The sequence below is a fragment of the Natator depressus genome, chromosome 26, assembly GCF_965152275.1.
Source record: "Natator depressus isolate rNatDep1 chromosome 26, rNatDep2.hap1, whole genome shotgun sequence".
Lineage (NCBI taxonomy): Eukaryota > Metazoa > Chordata > Testudines > Cheloniidae > Natator > Natator depressus.
The window spans coordinates 14,611,416-14,628,231 of NC_134259.1; the positions used below are offsets into that span (position 1 = coordinate 14,611,416).

The 16,816-nt window shown below is 57.5% G+C and overlaps 1 protein-coding gene across 1 annotated transcript in view; it reads left to right on the plus strand.

Annotated features, from left to right (window-relative positions):
• The first annotated feature begins 527 nt into the window (after positions 1 to 527).
• CNNM4 (cyclin and CBS domain divalent metal cation transport mediator 4) overlaps positions 528 to 16,816 on the plus strand; it is a 54,319-nt gene continuing 38,030 nt past the window's right edge. The window contains exon 1 of the mRNA XM_074940279.1: positions 528 to 1,953. Within this exon, the coding sequence (XP_074796380.1) occupies positions 528 to 1,953 (1,426 nt within the window). The remainder of the gene's footprint in view (positions 1,954 to 16,816) is intronic.

Here is a 16,816-nt window from a genome sequence, read left to right on the forward strand (position 1 = left end):
TGCCCCCAAAATCACCCCCCGCCCCAACACCCCCCAAAAGTCAACCCTCCCGCCCCATAACACCCTCCCCCAACACCCCCCAAAAGTCAACCCTCCCGCCCCATAACACCCTCACCCAACACCCCCCAAAAGTCAACTCTCCCGCCCCATAACACCCTCCCCCAACGCCCCACCCATAACACCCTCCCGCCCCATAACACCCTCCCCCAACGCCCCACCCCATAACACCTTCCCCCAACACCCCCCAAAAGTCAACCCTCCCGCCCCATAACACCCAAAATCAACCCCCCACCCCATAACACCCTCCCCCAAAAAATCACCCCCCGCCCCATAACACGGCCCCCCGCAGCCGCGAACTCCCGCCTCCTTAACGCTCCCCCCGCCCGGCGCCTCCTTAAGGCGCCTCGGGGGCGGGGCCGGGGCCGGGGCCGGGGCGAGGGGGCGGGGCCGCGCGGCGGGCGACGTGCGCGCCGCCGCCGGCCCAGCAGCGGGCGGTTGTGACGGGCGAGGCGCGGGGCGAGCGGAACATGGCGCCGGGCGGCGGCGGCAGCGGCAGCGGGGGCGCGGCGGGGGCGCTGCGGGCGCTGCTGGGGCTGGCGCTCGCGCTCCCCCTGGCGGCGGGGCCGGGCCCGCCCGGCAGCGACGGCGGCAGCGTGATCCTGGGCATGCGGCTGGAGGGCACCAGCAAGCCGGCGGCCGCGGCGGCTGAGGGGGGCGTCATCCAGGTGACCGAGGGCAGCCAGGTGCGGCTGCGGCTCTTCGGGCTGGGCATCCGGCCGGGCACCGGGGAGCTGGTGGCCTTCGCCGCCCTGGGCGCCTGGGCCAACGCCAGCGCCGTGGGCAACGCCAGCGCCCCGGCCCGGGCCGAGGGCGGCTGCCCCGAGCCCACCCAGGACCTGGTGGTGCAGCCCCGCATGGCCGAGACGCGCGACACCTCGGGGGTGCTGCTCGTGCGGGTGCAGCCCCTGCGGAAGCACGAGCGGGCCAAGGTCTACGTGCTGTGCACCAAGCGCGGCCCCGGCCAGCCCTGGCTGCAGCACCAGGGCAGCGACGGCCGCCTCATGGTGGTGGAGGAGAAGAAGTCGCTGCTGCCCCTCTGGTTCCAGATCATCCTCATCCTCTGCCTGCTGGTGCTCTCCGGCATGTTCAGCGGCCTCAACCTGGGCCTCATGGCGCTGGACCCCATGGAGCTGCGCATCGTGCAGAACTGCGGCACCAACAAGGAGAAGCGCTACGCCCGCAAGATCGAGCCCATCCGCAGGAAGGGCAACTACCTGCTCTGCTCCTTGCTGCTGGGCAACGTGCTGGTGAACACCACCCTCACCATCCTCCTGGACGACCTGATCGGCTCCGGCTTAGGCGCCGTCATCGCCTCCACCATCGGCATCGTCATCTTCGGCGAGATCGTGCCGCAGGCCCTCTGCTCCCGGCACGGCCTGGCTGTGGGCGCCAACACCATCACCATCACCAAGTTCTTCATGCTGGTGACGTTCCCCCTCTCCTACCCCATCAGCAAGCTCCTGGACTGCATCTTGGGCCAGGAGATCGGCACCGTCTACAACCGTGAGAAGCTGGTCGAGATGCTGAAGGTGACGGAGCCCTACAACGATCTGGTCAAGGAGGAGCTCAACATGATCCAGGGAGCGCTGGAGCTCCGGACTAAGACAGTGGAGGATGTCATGACTCCGCTCCACGATTGCTTCATGATCAACAGCGACGCCATCCTGGACTTCAACACAATGTCGGAGATCATGGAGAGTGGCTACACCCGCATCCCAGTCTATGAGGAGGAGCGCTCCAACATCGTGGACATCCTCTACGTCAAGGACCTGGCCTTTGTGGACCCTGATGATTGCACCCCCCTCAAGACCATCACCAAGTTCTACAACCACCCGGTCCATTTCGTCTTCCACGACACTAAGCTGGATGCTATGCTGGAGGAGTTCAAAAAAGGTAAGCCCGCCCAGGTTGGGTTCTGCTTGCTCCTCTGTTGTGTTGGGCCTGGGCTGGAGCGCTAGGTCAGTAGCTGTGCGGCTTTAGTGGGCAGATGGAGGAATGCCAAGGGGCTGTGACTAGAGGGAAAGTGAGAAAGGAAACTCTAGACTGACCATCACTGGAGTCTCTCCACCACTGGGCTCAGTTACACCAGTGCAAATCCAGAGGCATCTCTGCTAACCTCAGTAGAGTTAGATCAGGGGAGCTGAATGACATCTGCCAGAGGCTTCTCCTCCCAATGGGAAGTGCTAGAATCCCAGGCACTCGGGGTGTTTAAAACTAGACTAGACCAAACATTTGCAACTATGCTGCAAGGACCAATCCTGAGCTGGGCCCCTGTGGAGGTGAACTAGATGGCACCTCGTAGGGGCACATGCTCCGGCTGCAGCTCGCAGGGGAAGGGATGCACTCCTACTGACTGTTTGGCAGCGAGGATATTTAAAACTGAGCATTGCGGGGGAGGGAGAGACTTCTATTTATATTGCGAGGAGGCAAACTCAGTTCAACGCAAAAATTTAGAAATACTTTGTCTGCAAAAAAGGCTTGTTTTTCTGATCAGCAGCCCCAGAGACCCATTAATGGGCACTGATGGATTCCTTAGGCCTCAGATGGAGGTTTTGGTCTAAAAAGTTTCCAAAACCTAATATTTACATAAAATATTCTACATGCACACAGCCTTTGTTTGGGGTTTTATTTATATCTGGAGCTAACCACTTCCCCATGTGTTTGCAACTCAAACATTGCAGGACCTGCTACAGCAGAGAACCTGAAAGTGAAACTGATGTAGGAGTGCAAATGAAATTGAGGAATCTGTTGTCCCCGTGGAATGAAATGCAGAAAGCAAACAAAGTGTGTGTGTTGGGGGGGGGGGATTGTGGCTCGGTGGGAGGGGGGGGTCAGTTTAGTGTTTTTTTTATCATTTCGGATGTCCTTAGCCCAGGGAAGAAACGTCTTTACTCAAATACGGGATTTTTAACTTGGTGATGTCTCTTTAATTCAGACTGTGGGTGATTTTCTCATTTGTGTTCGAGCATTCCTGGTACCGGGTGAGCCAAGTGCACATCAGAGACTCAGGGTTCAGCCAGGCTGGGGGGGGAGGGGGGGCTGTCCAAGGCAGAAGTGTCCCCCCTCATGCTGTCCCTTAGATGGCAGTTCTGTGTAATGTGCTGGGGGCAGGGGTCCCCATGTGGTTGAGGACCTTCAATCTGCAGCTTGTGTTACTGTGTAAACTAGGAAGTCAAAGCAACAAATTGCTTGTACGCCACCCTGCCTTCCCTCCCCCACCCAGCCATGGCAGTGCTCAAAGCTTCTAAATGTGGGTCACTCTCTAGCCCTGGTATATATGGGGCAGGACTTGACCCCACCAGTGGTGCAGTGACCGGGACAGTTACTAGCTTGGCTCTCCAGCTTAACGGGAAGAGAGGCAAACAAGCCAGGAAGCGCTGCTCTCTTTCCAGTATAACCGCACTTGCTGGGTGCCCCGGGCCTGATTCTCCTCTTACACTGATTTGGCACCGGGGTCACTGCGCTGGCTTCGGCTTTACCCGATGGGCCCAGTGGTTACATTCGGCAGACTCAGGGCTCTGGCAGTGGGCTGCAGAGAACGCTTTGGAACCGAGTCAGCTGTGGCCCAAAGTCCTGGCAATGCGATGACTGGTTTGTGGCCTGTGTGCAGAGGGGAGAGGTGTCACACTCCAGTTCCTGATGGACAGGGGTCCACCCCACTGGCCCCAGCACTTGGGGACAGTCGGAGCAGAGAGCTCAAGATCTGAGCAGGCCATGGAGACAGAAGTCCCCTCTTGCCCAGAGGCCGTTCCTCCACTCCAGCAGCTGGAGGAGTTGCCTGCAATACTTGTGTTGGGGATCAGGAGACAATGGGTCATTTCACAGAATGGCAACAGCGAGGCCCAGGGCTGGCTGTTGGGCCGGCTCCCAGCTGGGTGTGTGGGCCCAGGTCTGAGCGCTTTGTTTGTGTCTCTTGGGCCTTTTCTGGGAGTAGCTGGCACGGGCATCACCAGTGCATGGGCATCACCAGTCTGCTTGGGGCTTGATCTGTGTTTGTTCTGCGCTGTGCAGCCTTTGTCCCAGGCTGGCAGGGCTGGGGCAGGTGATACTGACACACCTGCAGCCCTGTGGGCCCTGGGCTCCAAAGGTCCCACCTCAGGCAGGGCGAAACACTGGGACGATGTTTACTGCTTCTGGTTCAGCCCCGCGGGGCTGCGAGCTCTGCAGGGATCACCTGAGCCTGCTGGGGAACCTGGCGGGAATGCATTACACGCGTCCCCCCACCCAGCTGAACAGGAATCCATTCTCCCTGTTACCCACCTTCCTCCCCAACCACGGGCCCAGCTCGCTCCCATTGCACTGAAAGGGAGTTTTCCCTGTGGCTTCGAAGGGAGCAGGACTGGGACCCTTGCCAGTCCCCTTCCTCCCCAGCCCAGGCAGCAATGGGGGTGGGGAGAGACTTGTTTGCTAGAACCATCGCTGGGGCACTGCCAGTTAGCACCTGAAAATCTGGAAGCTGCCACTGCGCCAGAGCCCCGGTGCCCCGTTCACCCACGCGATGGGCACCACAAACATGGCTGGCTGGCTTTACACATGTGACTTGGGTCTGGTCTGGGGTTGGGACAGGAGCTCAGGTCACTTTAATCTGATCCCTCGTCCCCGTTGGGTGGTGTTCTGGCTCAATTGCCTGAAATCCAGACGCACCCTCCGGTCTGGGCTGGCCGCAGCTTTTCTGCTCAGCTGGTCCAGGTGTGGTTCGCGCTGTACGTTGGACCTAATAAACCTGGTTCCCGCCCTGCCTGGCCGCGGGTAGAGGCTGGCAGGAGTTTGCACCGTGAGAGCACTTGGGGGAATGGTCACAAGGATCTCTGGCGTCCCCGCACCCCAAAAGCCCCGTCTGCAAGAGCCTTTGCAGGCATGCGCCCCTGAGGCACTGGTGTGTATGTTCTGGGGTCGCGGGCACAGGGCAGGTCACACCCCGGCCACGCTACCCCCATGACAGCAGCCAGGGCCTCAGTCCAGCCAGCTGAAAGCTGAGTCAAAGTTGGGAACCTCGCTGAGCTGCAGCTCTGCCCACAGACTTCCCTGATGGGGGAGGAGAGAGGTTATGAGCCCCCGAATATCAGTACCCCCAATCCACCCCCCCAACACACACACTTAAAAAACCTAAATCAAGGAATTAGTGGCTAAGCTGCAGATTCACTCAACCCCGCCTGCTGGACGGGGCTGGGCACGGACCTAACCTCCCACTGGAGCCTCTTACTGCTTTTTTTAATCATTTTGGGGACAGAATTGGCCCAGGGTTGAGCCTGTGTGAAGATCAAGCCCCTTTCTCCCGCACCCCCCCGAAATTGGTCCCGTAAGGGCGGGCTGAGGCCCCTGGCGAAGTCAGGCCTGCTGGGTTCTGTGCCCAGCTCTTCTGCTGACTTGCTGGGGTCCCTGGGCAAGTTCCCACCCTCTCTGTGCCCTTTGTAACTGGGGCCAGTGACCCAGACCCCGCTCTCAGGGAGCACGTGCAGAAGCATCCTATGCTGAGTATGTGCTCTGAGATCCTCGGATGGGCGGGGCTAGAGAAGGGCCCTGGGTTAAAGTCCGTGATTGAGGGTGTGTCCACACCCGCGGCTGGCCTGGGCCAGCTGACTCAGGCTCGTGGGGCGTTGGGGCCAAGGGGCTGTTCAGTTGCAGTGTAGCTGTTCCATGCTAGGCCCCTACAAGGCAGGAGGGTCCCAGAGCTCGGGTCTGAGCCTGGGTGTCTAACAGCCCCGCAGCCCGGGCCAGCTGCGGGGGTGGAATTGCAGGTCGAGGCAATCTGGGCAGTGCCTGAGGTCCCTGCTGTGCGGTGTGGGGCACATGCCCACGTAGGAGAATGCACTCAATTTGTAGGGGGCTGTGGAAGCTCTTGCAGGATTTCTCTCCCTCTATCCCTGGGGCCTTGTGGGGCAGGGGCTCCTCGCTCCAGCTGTGGCTGACACTCTCTTGCCCCCATACCCTGCACCTTCAGAGCAGCACAAAGCACTCCTGTCCCTCTGCCCCCCGGAGCTGCTCCAGGGTGCAGCCAGTCCCTGGTGGGCTGAGGGTCTCCGGAGCCTGGCGCTGCTCTCCCATGATGCAGCCTGTCACTCTGCCAATCGACTGCTGGGCTGGCTGACGTTCTCCGAGCTTGGGCCTCAAGGGGAGATAAAAGGCCTTTAAAAATAAATAGCCTCTTGCCTTTGGCTTTCCCCTTGCCGCAGAGAGCACGCAGCCTGCAAGCCACAGTCTGTGAACGCCGGTTCCTCCTCCCCTCTGCCCCGGCCCCGCTGACGGGTCCGCTTTCCAGTGGCGACTCCTGCCGAAGGAACAGATCTCAGTGGGTGAAAGCTTTTCAGTTCACATTAAGATCCTCTGCCAGTATCGCATCTGGCATCCCACCACCGCCTGCCTTCTTTGTTACCCCCGCATTCTTCTCTGGACACTGATCCATGCCCCCATTAGATCTCCTTGCCCTGCTCCGTCCCCGTATTGATTACATCTCTTGCCATCGGTCTCGGAACATCTGCCCCATCCGCCGCTCGTCACCACAGTGCTTATCTGGCCCCCGTGGTGGTGGTATCTGGATGTCTCACAATCCTCCCTACACTGATCTTTGCAACGCCATGAGGCGGGGCAGTGCTGTTCTCCTGCTTTACAGACACAGAGCAGGGGCCCAGAGAGACTAAGTGACTTGCCAAGGTCACACAGGGAGTCTGTGGCAGAGCAGGGGATTGAGCTGGGTCTCCCAAACTCCAGCCTGGCTTCCTGATCTCTGGCCTATCCAGCCAAAGTCTTGGTTCTTTGCACATTCAGTTCTCTCTTCTCCAGTCTCTCCTCTATTCTGTGCCGTTTCCCAGTCCAGCCTGTCCTTCTCCCCTTCCCACACCACTCTGTGTGCCTTCAGAAAAGAGATCTGGTGAATTTCATTTTGCTGCTGGCTCCTGGAGCAGAGCAGCAAAGCCAAGCATGGGTGCTGGTGTCCTTTTCCGGCTCATCCTGGGCCACTTTCAGCTGTGCCCTGAAGAATGAGACTTCGTTTTTCTTGCACCTTCAGATGTAGCTCAGATCGCTGTAAATCAGCCTTGCAAAATCAGCCGCAGCCCAGGGGCAAAACCCAGTGTGCACTGGTAAATATTTGTAATAACATTGCAAATCACTCCTTATCTGTCCTTGTCTTGGGTCAGGCAGGAAAGTGGAAACTCACAGAGCATCTGTAAATAGTATTTACTCTTCTAACACCATTCTAAAGTCGTGCAGGAGCATTTCTTTTCCCTCATATGGCAGTGAGTTCCACAGGCTGAATCAGCACTGGCATGGGGAAGGGCACAATAGATCACTGTTAAACTTCTTGATGTCCCAGTTCACAGCTGTCCCCCTGCTCTCCCCTCCGGGGGCTAACAGCACGATGGCATCTTCCATCCTGTCTCCATGGTCCCAAGCCCGCAAGGTTACTGTCCTCCTCATTCAGAGCGGGGAGCCGGCGGCATGAGGGCAGGGGGCTTGCCCAGCTGGGGAGAGCCAAGAATGGACGAACAAGGGGCCAGATTTTCACAAGGGCTCCACTCCTTTTTAGGCACCGAAATAAATCACCAAGTTTTCAATGTTGCCTTTGAAAATCTGCCCTGACGTGCTACCTTGAGAGCCCGTCTGGCTGTCTGTGCCCCCCCCCCCCCGCCCGATCTATCTGCTAGTCTGTCATTTTATACGGCTGCCCATTGCTGTCTCACCTGTCACGTCATATCAGTGCAATAGTGAAGTTCAGTCTGGCCCCGGCTGTGGCTTTGAAGTCCTTGAAAACCGGGCCCCGAAGGGAGGGGAGCAGTGGGGTTCCCTTTTCCACTCGGCATAACTGCCCGCAGTAGAATCTCCCTTCACAGATATGTCTCTCTGCCCCTCCTGGGTCCCCAAAGCATGTAACCCACGTCCGCCCTGGGGGCGTCAGTGGGGTCTAAGCACGTGGCTGAGCGCGCCGCAGAATCTGGGCCTGGAGCCCGGGGCTTGATGGGTCCGTCTCTGAACATCTGCTGCCGTGTCCCTTTCTAGGTGAGGTGGCAGGAGCTCCGCCCTGTGCTGTCTCTAGGTTCTTACGTGGTGCCCATCACTGTGCTCTCTGGCCACCTCCCCAAGGGAGGAGCTGGGCTCACAATAAGGGATCTGTTTCTCCCCCTCTCCTTCACGCTCGGCAGCTCCTGCTGCTCATGCTTGTGCTGATTTCGTCCAGGAGCGAGATCCCAGTCCTGGAGCAATTTCCAGGGAAGCTCTCTCCTGACTCACTGACGCGTAGTGGTTGGAGGCAGCTGTGATCACACAGAGACAGGCGTCTGTGGCCTATCTGGGCTGGTCCAAGGAGTGTTTTAAAGACAGTGATGTCATTGCAATTTGCCCCATGGTATCTTATTAACGAATGCACGGGCTGGGCCTCCCATGCTGCTATTTAACAGCACTAGTGTGTGTGATGGGGGCCGTCGGTCAAAGGATTTACTGTCTCTGGGGTGGTCCCGTTACTCCCGAGTGGGGAAGCTGGGCCAGCCCCAGGAGTGTTCTGTTTGTGCCACCACGTACTTTACCGGCCAAAATCTCTGTTGTAGTATTCTTCTGTACTCCATTGGTCGTGCTCTCCATCGCCTTCACGTGTAAAGCCGGGTTCCCTGAATAGCAGGAGCTCAACTGACCAGCCTCCATGGGAGGGAGAAATTGGAGCTGGTACGATTCTGAAACCTGTACAATTAGCTTTCCCTGCATCATGATACTGTGATTTTTACGGCCTAGCAGGCTGCCAGCGCTAAAGCTAAACCCCATGTGCTACTGGTAAGGAGAGTTCTTAGCTTTATCATAGAATCAGAGATGATCAGGGTTGGAAGGAACCTCAGGAGGTCAGCTAGTCAAACCCCCTGCTCAAAGCAGGACCAACCCCAACTAAATCATCCCAGCCAGGGCTTTGTCAAGCCAGGCTTTAAAAACCTCTAAGGATGGAGATTCTACCACCTCCCTAGGTGACCCATTCCAGTGCTTCACCGCCCTCCTAGTGAAATAGTGTTTCCTAATATCCGTCCTAGACCTCCCCCACTGCAACCTGAGACCATTACTCCTCGTTCTGTCATCTGCAACCAGTGAGAAGAGTCTAGATCCATCCTCGTTGGAACTTCCCTTCGGGTAGCTGAAGGCTGCTATCAAATCCCCCCTCATTCTTCTCTTCCGCACACTAAAATAACCCCAGTTCCCTCAGCCTCTCCTCATAAGTCATGTGCCCCAGCCTCCTAATCATTTTCGTTGCCCTCCGCTGGACTCTCCAGTTTGTCCACATCCTTTCTGTAGCGGGGGACCCAAAACTGGACACAGTACTCCAGATGTGGCCTCACCAGTGCCGAATAGAGGGGACTAATCACTTCCCTCGATCTGCTGGCTATGCCCCTACTAATGCAGCCCAGTGTGCTGTTAGCCTTCTTGGCAACAAGGGCCCACTGCTGACTCTCATCCAGCTTCTCATCCACTGTAATCCCCAGGTCCTTTACCAAACACCCATCTGTGAGCTTGCGGGGTCAGAAGATATTGGATCTGCCCCCGGTCTGGGATGGAGTATTGCTGCGCTGAGCGTCCTTTTGGGTGGGCACGTTCTGACACACAGATGTTTGAGTGAGCTCCAGCTGCTGAGTTGCATGGAGACACAGCCACGTGCGGCTTCCTGAGTGATGCTTCCATATGAGCAGTTGCAGCTGCTGCCCCAGGGCTGTTGTGCGAGGAGGGGAGGTGGCCCCCGGGGCTGTTGTGCGAGGAGGGGAGGTGGGAGGCGCCCACCCGAAGATCTGTCTCAGAGTGCGCCACACGCGGTGAGAAGGAGAGAGGAGGCCTGGCCAAGTGGGCAGAGTGCAGGTGAGACAGGCCAGAGTGCGCAGCAACCAGAGGGTTACTCCTCTCATAACACAGGAACTAGGGGGTCACCAAAGGAAATTAATAGGCAGCAGGTTTAAAACAAACAAAAGGAAGTATTTTTTTCACACAACGCTCAGTCAGTCTGTGGAACACCCTGCCAGCAGAAGTTGTGAAGGCCAAGAACATAACAGGGTTCAAAAAAGAACTAGATAAATTCATGGGGGACAGGTCCATTGGTGGCTATTAGCCAGGATGGGCAGGGATGGTGTCCTGAGCCTGTTTGCCAGAAGCTGGGAATGGGCGACAGGGGATGGATCACTTGATGATGACCTGTTCTGTTCACTCCCTCTGGGGCACCTGGCATTGGCCACTGTCAGCAGACAGGATCCTGGACTAGATGGACCTTTGGTCTGACCCAGTAGGGCCGTTCTTATGTTCTTATGAAGTCCCAGCATGAGTCGGTGCTGGAGCTGGGGATGGGGTGCAGGGATCCTGACCAGCAGCCTCCTGCTCTAACCACTAGACAACACTGTGGCTGCATCAGAGCTGCAGGAATTCTGTATGGAGCGTTCGGCATCCCAGGGGCAGGGGCGGCGGGGCAGCGCCCAGCTGGCGGGAGCTGTCCTAGCCTCTGCAGTCACTGGGCCTGTGCCAGTGGACACCAGCTGAGGTTCAGCCCCGGTTCTCGGGCGCTCGGTGGGGCCTGAGGGCAGCCGTGGGTCCTCTCATCACCTCAGCCATGCTGTGCGCACCCAGGTGCCGGGTCGGGGCTCGGATCCATCCCTCGCTGTAACTCCTCCCTTCCCAAAGCGGAAATGGGAGGGGCCCCTTCGTCCTGGTGCTGATTGGCTGCGCCAGGGAGCCTGTGGCCGAGGGGGGCCTGGCGGTAAAGGCAGCCTGGGCCCCAAATCCCTGGTTTGTCATGTGTGTTAAATCCCTGGGGTCCCCTTGTCGCTCATGTCAGCCAAGCGTCCAGTCCACTTGCACAAACGCTCTGGGTGCCGCCCTCCTACCCCATTCAGTTCAGGGTCTCCCTGCAATTCTGCCCGATTCCCCCCATGCCAGGGGCCCTGTGCCCCCTACCCCCAAACCTGGGCCACCTCATGCCTCCCCACACCCTCTCCCCTCCAAATCTCGGAGTTAAGTCCCAGGGTGCTGGCCTGTGAAACCCGGCGTGGGATGGGCAGAGGAGTTCGGCTGTTGTGCTGGGAGGTGTCAGCGGCTGGGGTCAGCCCTTGTTTGACCATAGACAATTGCAGAGGTGCTCGGGCCTGGGGCTGTGCTAATGAGCTGACAGGGGCTCCATGTGCCCCCCCAGCGCCCCCTTTTGACTTGCTGATTTCCCCCTAGGACATGCCCTGAAATTGTGGCATCGATCTGATGTGGCATCCAGTAGTCGTGTTACAGACAGATCCCGGTGTCGCTGCCGGGGCCCATGGCTTCCCCCCCGACCCCGTGCATGGAGCCTGGGGCCCTGCTTCAGCAGCAGGAGCAGCGATCCCAAGCAGGCTGCAGCTGTGCTCCCAGCCAGGAGAGGAGCCGTGCGGGCTGTCGCATTTGACACCCCTCTCCGCAGTTTTTGGGGGCGCCTGGGTTTCTCCCTGGGGTGAGGCACCCAGTGCTAATGTGAGCACCTCTTGCGCCACTCCTGGAGTCCGTCGGGATCAGGCACCACATGGACTCCCAGCCCCCTCCCCAGTTGCAGCTGTGCTGAACTGTGCCCATAGGCAACATCCCCCAGTGGCGCCATCACCCCAGGTGATGGGTGTTGTCTAGCTCTCCCAAGAATCACGTACTGGCCCTGCAGGGTGTTGGACTGGCTGGGGCAGCCCTACGGACGCTGTGCGGGTGAATGAGGCCGCGGTTTGGCCTGAGGTGGAGGGTGATGGAGAGAGGCGGATGGGGGCACAGAGAAGCGGATGGGGGTGACAGCAGGCAGTGGGGCAGATGTGCCCAGAGGCAGAAAGTCGGGGTCTGAACTATTGAGAGGCGGGTCCTGTCAGTGCCTGGATACATGTGTGCGAGCTGCTGCAGTTGAGTCAGGGGGACGGGGGAGGCCAGTGGATGGACCACGGCAGGTCTGTCTTTATATGGCTGCGTGGCTAGAGCCCTGGACTGAACTCCGGGACCTGGGTTGTGTTCCTGGCTCTGCCACTGGCCGGCTGGAACCGTGCCTCGGTTTCCCATCTGGGCAGTGGGGAGAGTGATGCTGATGCGCGTTGGGATCTCGGCCTGGCCGGTGCTGGCGAAAAGCTGGGGTTGTCCCTGGGAATTCAGCGCTCTCTGAATGAGCGGGCCTGCAGCGCTGAGGCTATGTGTCGGGAAGATCCATCTCTTTCCCCCTCTTCTGTCCTGGCTCCGTGCTGAGCTGGTCCCCGTGTGTCACTCATTGCCAGTGCGGGAGCAGGGTGCGGGGGCAGCGGCTGGCCAGGCAGACGGGGAGCCTCGCCTCCTGGGGGGCAGCCCAAGGGGTGAACTGAGCGGTTCGGCAGGGGAAGGGAAAGGAGCTAATGCCGGTGGAGACGGGCGTGCGGACCCAGGCAGGTGAGAGGGGGCGTTGCCTTATCTGTGCAAACTCCCTGCCGAGGCCGCCCCGCCGCAGGGGGATGGACCTTCCTGCCTGCCCCAGGGTGGTTCCTTTTGATCTTCTCTCTGCCCGGCAGCAGCCTTTCCAGTATGGCAGGCTCAGCTGGTGTGGCTGGCAGGGTGAGCAAGCAGGTTCCCTGCTTCCTCGTGGGGAGGGGGCCGAGGGAGGGACACCAGGGCTGGGGGAAGGTCAGGAAGCGAATAGGGGAGCTTGAGAAGAGAGCCAGACGGAGACTCGCTGAGTGACCTTGGGGGAGACCTTTCCTTGCTGTGCCTCTGTGTCCGTGTGACCTGGAAGGATAAGGCACCCACCGCCTCCAGCTAATGTCGCTTTGTGCACTTCACAACCCTGATTGTTAGCCCATTTCTAACGTAGAGACAAACAACTGTCACCCACGTGAGGCTGCACATGGTCACGCTAGCCAGATCTGGAAAGAGCACCCAGATCTGACAGGCCGCGTCTAGTTAACTCAACCTCGCTGCCTTTCAGAATGAATGTGCCAGATCTAGAACACAAGACTGGCCAGACTGGGTCAGACCAAAGGTCCATCCAGCCCAGTGTCCTGTCTGCTGACAGTGGCCACTGCCAGGTGCCCCAAAGGGAATGACCAGAACAGGGAATCATCAAGTGATCCATCCCCTGTCGCCTATTCCCAGCTTCTGGCAGCCAGAGGCTAGGGACACTTAGAGCATGGGTTTGCATCCCTGACCATCTTGGGTAATAGCCATTGATGGACCAATCTTCCATGAACTTATCTAATGCTTTTTTGAACCCCGGTGTAGTTTTGGCCTTCACAACATCCTCTGGCAAGGAGTTCCACAAGTTGACTGTGCCTTGTGTGGAGAAATACTTCCTTTTTGTTTGTTTTAAACCTGCTGACTCTTAATTTAACCAGTACTGGGTTCACCATGGTGCCAGTGGCACCGGGCCCAGAATCAGAAGGGGCCCTGGCCAGCCTGATCCCCCGGCCGGCTGAGCTGGTGAGGAAAGCTGTCCCCGCCCCTGCTCCACCTCCACCCTGCCTCTTCCCGCCCCTACTCCGCCCCTGCCCCACCTCTTCCACAAAGCCCTCGCCCCTGCTCCGCCCCAACCCCGCCCCCACTCCACCCCTTCCCCTGAGCTATGTCCCGGCTGGGGGACTGCAGCAGGGGTTGGACACGCCCTGCATTCACCGGGCGGCGGGAAGTGGAGCAACGCGGCCCCAGCCCGCTCCGCCGGCTCCCAGCCGCACCGCTGGTGAGTGCTGTGGGGCGGTTTCCCCCCTGGCCTGCAGTCCCAAGGCTGGGAGCCAGGGGAGCAGAGTGGAGCGGGTTGGGGCCAGGTCACTGCACTTCCCGCCACCCCGTGAGTGCGGGGTCAGGCCCACCTTGCAATCACCGGGCGGCAGGAAGTGGAGTGACCCAGCCCCAACCCTCTCCGCTCCGCTGGCTTGTGCTGCGGGGCAGTTTTCCCCCTCTCCCCCAAGCCTGGGGAGGAGATGGAGTGGTGGTGAAGGGGCATTGGATGGGGAAGAGAAGGGGATAGGGGAAGCGGGGGCTCAGCATGCAGATCCCCTTGGCAGCAACTGGGGCTCCCCTGTTAAGCAGGCCCATCAAACCTTCACCCTGACAAGCCCCACCTCCCCTGCATCTGTACCACCCCGATGAGCCCCCCCAGACACCCTCCCCACTGAGCCCCAACCACCTACACCCCCACCCAAATGAACCCCACCTCCCCTGCACCCACACACCCTCCCCACCCCCGCTGAGCTCCAACCACTTTGACTTGGTCCCCCCTGCAGACTCCCATGGCCCCTGCACCTGGAACCTCCCTGTGCATCCAGATCCCCCACTGAGCTGCCTGCACCCAGACTGCCCCACACAGAACCCTCTTACCCCCATCTGGATCCCCCCACACTAAGTCCCTCTGCACTTGGATCCTGCTGCCAGGCTGAGCCTCCCTGCCCACATCTGGTGTGCCTGGCACAAAAGGGGCAGGGCCCCAGGGTGTTTCTGTGGCAGGCATGGCCCTTGTGCTGTGTCAGGGTCAGGTTCAGCCTCACTGCCAAGTCCCTGTCCCAGGGGGGCAGGGGAGGCTGCAGGGTATTCTCCCACCTCAGTGGCCTGTGCTCCCCACTGCCATGGTGGAACTTTCGTATTTATTAATTGAAAAAAATATTGCAGAATTTTAAAATATTATGCACAGAATTTGATGCAGAATTCCCTCGGGAATGTGGGGCACTGTACAGCTGTGATGGTGGGACTGTGAAGGGTGTGCTGGACAGTAGGGATCTGTGGGTGGGGGAGCTGGGCAGTTGTGGTGGGAGGTCACCAGGAGGGGTCTCAGGGTATAGCAGGTCCAGGGGCATTGAGCATAGGGATCTGTGGGGGAGGGCTATGGGTGAGGGGGTGCTGGGCAGGGGGGCAGTGCGGAAGGGGCACACTGGCAGCGCAGGGCTGGGCGAGCCGGTATGCGTCTAGCTGTTTGTAAAGTTTCTGGGTTTGTAAACAGTGCCTTTGTTCTGGGCTGAGTGGGGCCACTTCCTCTGCGCTGCGCCTCATTGCCCTCAACCGGCCCCTCGCTCTGCGGCCCGCCCCCCATCACATGCCCTGTTTCCCCAATGGGGGCCCACAAATAGCTTTGGCGCTGGGCCCACAAAAAGTTAATCCAGCCCTGAATTTAACTAGGTGATCCCTGGTTCTTGTGTTAAGTGAAGGAGTAAATAACACTTCCTTATTTACTTTCTCCACACCAGTCATGATTTTATAGACCTCTATCATATCCCCACTTAGCCATCTCTTCTAAAAGTCCCTGTCTTTTTCATTTCTCCTCATACAGAAGCTGTTCCATCCCCTTAATCATTTTTGTTGCCCTTTGTACCTTTTCTAGTTCCAGTATATCTTTTTTGAGACGAGGTGACCAGAACTGCACAGATGTGGGTGTACCATGGATTTATAGAGAGGCAATATGATATTTTCTGTCTCATTATCTATCCTTTTCCTAATGGTTCCTAACCTGTTCACTTTTTTGATGGCCGCTGCACATTGAGTGGATGTTTTCAGAGAACCATCCACAGTGAGTCTAAGATCTCTTTCTTGAGTGGTAATAGCTAATTTAGACCCCATCATTTTGTATGTATAGTTGGGATGATGTTTTCCAATGTGCGTTACTTTGCATTTATCAACATTGAATTTCATCTGCCATTTTGTTGCCCAGTCACCCAGTTTTGAGAGATCCTTGTGTAGCTCTTCTCAGTCTGCGTGGGATTCAACTATCTTGAGTAGTTTTGTACCATCTGCAAATTTTGCCACCTCACTGTTTACCCCTTTTTCCAGATCATTTATTAATATGTTGAATAGGACTGGGCCCTATACAGACCCATGGGGGACACCACTATTTACCTCTCTCCATTCTGAAAGCTGGCCATTTAGTCCTACCCTTTGGACAGATTCCTCTCTGTTCTTTGGATCTGGGTTCCTTAGAAAGTGCAGACTGGAGAATCACTGTAAGTGTAGGATGCAGGGGTGTTGTAGCCGTGTTGATCCCAGGATTTTAAAGAAACAAGGTGGGTGAGATCATATCTGTTATTGGACCAGCTTATGTTGGTGAGAAACACAAGCTTTCGAGCTACATGGAGCTCTTCCTCGGGTCCGAAGCTCGCCGTGACAAAGAGAGGTTAGCAAACGTACATCTTCTTCAGACCTGTGCAACAGCTCTGTGTAGCTCAAAAGCTCGTCTCTCATCAACAGAAGTCGGTCCAATAAAAGATATTTCCTCACCCACCTTGTCTTTTAAAGCACATAAAATATTACAGAAAACAAAATACAGCTGGTTAATGGGTTACAATGTCACAAAATGTGCTCAGCACACAGAGTCACAATTATCCAGAGAGACTAAATCAGTTCAGTTCATTCAGGGTCTTATCACAGTCCTGCTAAAAGGCAAACATCCTGAGTTCTGTGCTAGGCTTGGCTGGGTGGGGTTGGTTTCAAGGTGGAACTATGGATCCTTAAACATAGACCCTTGGTGATCTTGGTGATCTCCCGTTTACTGGCCATTAGAATTCGAGGACTGCTTGTGTCACTTCAACCAAGCAAGTCTAAAATCGAATTGAGAAATGTAGCTGTCACATTCTATACCTTGGGGGAGTGTCCTGGAACCCCCATATTCCTCATTTTCCTATAAATGTGACCTTACATATAAAGCAGGCTTTGTAAGGTGTCAGGGGAAAGGTAATGATCTGCTGAAAGTCATTTCTCTGTCCATACATGTATATCATTAACGCATATGAAGTTGTGAGAATTGTGTTGTATGGTGGTCACTCAAACATGCTGTAAGTTTGGGGAATCAGCAAGATCTTAGCTCCCC